Source organism: Galeopterus variegatus, unplaced genomic scaffold, assembly GCF_000696425.1.
Source record: "Galeopterus variegatus unplaced genomic scaffold, G_variegatus-3.0.2 Scaffold8632, whole genome shotgun sequence".
NCBI classification, from domain to species: Eukaryota; Metazoa; Chordata; class Mammalia; order Dermoptera; family Cynocephalidae; genus Galeopterus; species Galeopterus variegatus.
In genome coordinates this window covers 53,568-58,280 of record NW_007734743.1, presented here as the reverse complement: position 1 = coordinate 58,280, position 4,713 = coordinate 53,568, and the positions used below count along the sequence as shown (strand labels likewise).

Sequence of the window (4,713 nt, the reverse complement as noted above, 5' to 3'; positions counted from 1 at the left end):
GACCAATACAGAGAAGTGGCCCATTTGGGATTTGAATTGAGGTCTGACCTGCCAGCCTGGCATCCAGCAGAGGCCTGGAGTCCCCTCTTCCCTCAGGCTCTGCTGAGCCCCTCCTGGGAGCCCAGACAACAGCTCACCCACCCTTCCCCACCTCCCCATCCCGTTCCTTACAGTAAAGACCACTTGAGTCTCGGCCACCATGTCCAGCCTGCAGTTGAGGTACTGAATCCTCTGGCTTAGTTTTTCTTTCCAGGTTCGGACAACGCCAAGGAGGTCTTCTGCGGTCCCCATCTAGTGAGAACACAGAGAACGAAAGCCCTGGGGAAGCAGCCTGCGGGAGAGCCGGCAGATTCCTCCAAAACTGCAGCAACTAGGGCTGGTCTGAGGAGGACGCTCTTGGTTCCATGGAGCCCCCTCACTCACAGGGAGGGCCCTGGGGGTGGGGAATGCTGCGCCAGACCTTAGGCGGCTGCACTGCGGCAGCAGATCCTTCACTGAGGGGGGCATCGGAGTTCTGTTGCCGGGTCTATGGGTTCAACTCCAGGCTAATAACTTGAACTTACCTGAGTGTCTTACAGATGGGGACACAGAATGTTCCCTAGGATCTCCTCTAGCTCTAACATTTGGCCCAGGTGGTGAGGGTGTGTATCTCACACCCTCAGGTGCCCAAGGAGGGCAATGTGGTCATCTCCATGGCAAATTCTAACAAGCAGCCCCTTTGAGCAGCACCCACAGGTGTGCAGGGATGCAACCACGAGGATCTTCACCCTCACCGCAGACCAAAGGCATCACTACCATCTCCATTACATCGCTACTGTCAAACCAGTCTCCTCCATCAACACACGAACACCTGCCACCCAGGCTCACACTCTCCCCATCCAGCCAGGAGGCTGGGCAAGCCCGTGGCACCACCCAAAACCCTGAAGAGAGAGTACAGAGCAGGGGTTGGGAGCTGAGGAAAAGTGAGAGACTAAATGTTTCTGCTCTGGAGAGGCAGAGCTTGCCCTAAAGGGCCTGTTGAAGAGTCACAGCAGATTCATCTAGTTTTCCCTTGCTCCCCAGTGGGTGGGCTCATCAAGGCAACCAGGTGAGTCACGGGAGCCACCTTTCCTCCACGCATCCACACTGCAGTGCGAGTTAACTTGGCGGGTGTGTGGACGCACGTGACGAATATACATCACAGGGTTTAGAGTGTTTCTATAGAAAATGAGCATAGTGGGAGGGACATTTAATCTGCACTCTATGCTTTGTGGATGTTTGAACAATCCTCAAGACTCTTGCATTGCTAAACAAGAAAAAGCAACAAAGATAGAAAAATAAATGTCCTCTCGGTGCTAATAGCAACAGACCCGCAACTCAGTGTCACCGAAGTAGAAGAGAAAAAGCAGAGAACGGGGAGGAGGAAGCTTCCCCCACAAGAACCCTCAGGCAGGTGCCCTGCTCTGGGGACTCCTGGTTGAACAGTTGAGGAAAGGATCCTTGGTGTGGCCAGGGCACTGTGGAATGGGGGACAGAGATGTGCGCTTGTGGCAGAAAACTAAGCATGTAGACCTCCAGGAACCTGCTCTACAGGTCAGGGTTCTGGCGGGCGCTCAGAACCACACTCCTCCCAAACTTGCTCCAATTCTGACTTCTCACAGTTTAGACACAGAAAACCAGTTTATGTGCTGTGATCAAAAGGAACCAGTGAAAAGTCAAGTGGAAAGTGGTTGTTGAGGGGGCAGCGCTCTGCTTCTGTCATTCATCCGGACTGAGTGCTCCCACACCAGGGACGCCTGGTGACATTACAGGGGTGCGAGGCCAGATGAAGCTGGGGTCAGGGCCACCTTGCTGCATTCCACATGCTTGCCTGGGAGGCGGTGGGGTTAGGGACGGGCTGGTTTCTCGTCTCTTTCTTCTTTCATTCCATTGGCTAAAACGGGTTAAGTAGGAAGGCTCAGAGACCTCCCTGTGCTGGAGAAATCCTGTATGCAGATGTAAGTTTATTTCAAGTTTATGATTCTAGCATGACACGTAGAATTTACTGAGCACTTACTGTTTTATCTCCCTTTGAGTTGCAACAAGCTTCTATTTTGCGTTGAAGCTGTGCCAGAGAAGAATTTAATCCATCTGTTTGCAAGTTGGATTTTGTCACCTAGAAAACCAGAGTTCTGAGATTTTGTTTCTAGAATATGTATTGTGATCAGGAAAATGTTTGACAAAACTTATTATCTGAGAAATTGATTAAGCACAGAAAAACATGAAATCAGGAAAAAATGCAAGGTTTGACCAGAAACTAGATCAATACAAATTTAAAAGATTTTTTTCCTATCAAATAGGTAAGAGATAAATTTAGTGTGGTGAGGGAGCTGGGAGAAGGACAGTCTCCTGCTCTGGTGTTGTGGGGCCAGGTCTGTAACATCCACCTGGAAAGCAGGAAGGGCCTGAGAACGTCCTGGCTCAGACCCAGATCCCAGCTCTCAGGAGACACTGAAGGATGCAGTCAGATACTGTGCACATGCACTTCTCATAGCACTGTGGGTCAGGAGAAGTGAAATCCACCAAATTTTCCTCCAAAAAGGAATGCTTAAGTAAAAATAGCAACATATCCATTAGAGGGAAGCCATCAAAACTGTTTTTGAAGAATCTTTAAAGATTATACTGATGATAAAATCGTATAAGTGGCAAGAGGCCAATTTTGATATATCCTCATCTTTTTGTGTGTAGAAAAAAGCTTAAAAATAAGNATTGAAGCTGTGCCAGAGAAGAATTTAATCCATCTGTTTGCAAGTTGGATTTTGTCACCTAGAAAACCAGAGTTCTGAGATGTTGTTTCTAGAATATGTATTGTGATCAGGAAAATGTTTGACAAAACTTATTATCTGAGAAATTGATTAAGCACAGAAAAAATGAAATCAGGAAAAAATGCAAAGTTTGACCAGAAACTAGATCAATACAAATTAAAAAGATTGTTTTCCTATCAAATAGGTAAGAGATAAATTTAGTGTGGTGAGGGAGCTGGGAGAAGGACAGTCTCCTGCTCTGGTGTTGTGGGGCCAGGTCTGTAACATCCACCTGGAAAGCAGGAAGGGCCTGAGAACGTCCTGGCTCAGACCCAGATCCCAGCTCTCAGGAGACACTGAAGGATGCAGTCAGATACTGTGCACATGCACTTCTCATAGCACTGTGGGTCAGGAGAAGTGAAATCCACCAAATTTTCCTCCAAAAAGGAATGCTTAAGTAAAAATAGCAACATATCCATTAGAGGGAAGCCATCAAAACTGTTTTTGAAGAATCTTTAAAGATTATACTGATGATAAAATCGTATAAGTGGCAAGAGGCCAATTTTGATATATCCTCATCTTTTTGTGTGTAGAAAAAAGCTTAAAAATAAGTCGAATCTTAAACAGGGGTTATGACTATGTGGTAGAATTATGAACTATCTCCTTTCTGTATTTGCTCTATATTTCCAATATTGTCCATGATGGAAATGTATTTTGCTTATCGTAGGAGATATACATGTAAAAATGCAACACGTATACACTGTGAACAGGCCCCAAATATCAGCTCAGAAAAAGGAATCTGTGCCAGCACCATGTGGAGGCCCATTAGAAATGTACTCCTTAAACAAGGGGTGGGGTGATGTGGCCTGGAACCCTGGGCTCTGCTCCCTGAAGCTGCCCCTTCCTCCCCCCCACAGGTCTTCTGGGACCTCTGTCAAAGCCTGCCTTTATTGAGGATTCACTATGCACCAGAGGCTGTGTCAAGAGCTGAGCACACATTAGCTCATTTATTGGTGCCACGACCAACTTTATGAGTTGCTTTTAGGACTCCCATTTCACAGGTGAGTGAATTAAATGCTTTCCGGGGCCACAGGGGCAGGAGCCTGGGATGGGAGTCAGCAAACCTTTCTGTTATTGGAATACATCTGCCACTCCCAGGAGACAGGTCCATCCGCCTCAGCTCTGCGTGTCCTAGCCCAGTGGGTCCTCAAATGCTGTTCCCTGAATGGTGCCCTGACCTATGTAATGGCCTAGGCCCTTCATTTCCAGTGCAACCCTAGTCCCACCCATCCCACTGCCACTTAACTCTGGAATCAGAACATGTCCAGGCCACCACTCTCTCCGCCTCATCCCCTCACCCCTGCCACACTCCTCTCTCCACACCTCCAGCCTTTCTGTAGCCAGCAGCCAGAGGGCTCTCCTCAAAAGTGGCCCTGAGCACACGGCCCTGCCAGAATGCTTCCCTCGTCCCCAACACCTGACCAAGGCCCCGCTGACCTGCCTGCACCTCTCCAGCCTCAGCTCGCCACCCCTCTCCCTCACCCTCTCACTCCTCTTGGCTCCAGCTCCCTGGATTTTTTCCATCAATTCTCCAGGGCCCTCTGCTTCCCACCCCATGCCTGGCTGGCTCCTACTGCTCCCTCAAGCCTCGGGAAGCCCCGCTTACCCAGCCCAAGTTAAATCCTCTCCTCCTACCCCCACACGCCCCACACGGCCCTCTTCCCCTTTTGTCGCACAGATGGCCAGTTCATGGTCAAGGCCATAATCTCTGGTATCAGTTAGACTTGAGTTTCTACATTTTGGCTCCACCATTTAAAAGCTCTGTATTCCTGCCTGTCACTGAGTTACTCTGTGCCTCCGTTTCTTTATCTCTGAAATGGAGATTAAAAACAGTACTTGCCTGGGCCGGCCCGGTGGCGCACTGGATAGTGCGCGGCTTGGGAAGCGCGGG

The 4,713-nt window shown here is 49.0% G+C and overlaps 1 protein-coding gene across 1 annotated transcript in view; it reads right to left on the bottom strand.

Moving 5' to 3' along the window:
• LOC103608612 (coiled-coil domain-containing protein 180-like) overlaps window positions 1-4,713 on the bottom strand; it is a gene marked incomplete at its 5' end in the record, with an annotated part of 64,929 nt that overhangs the window by 18,076 nt on the left and 42,140 nt on the right. Inside the window, 2 exon segments of the mRNA XM_008593026.1 lie at window positions 172-291; window positions 2,036-2,134. Coding sequence (XP_008591248.1) covers window positions 172-291; window positions 2,036-2,134 — 219 coding nt within the window.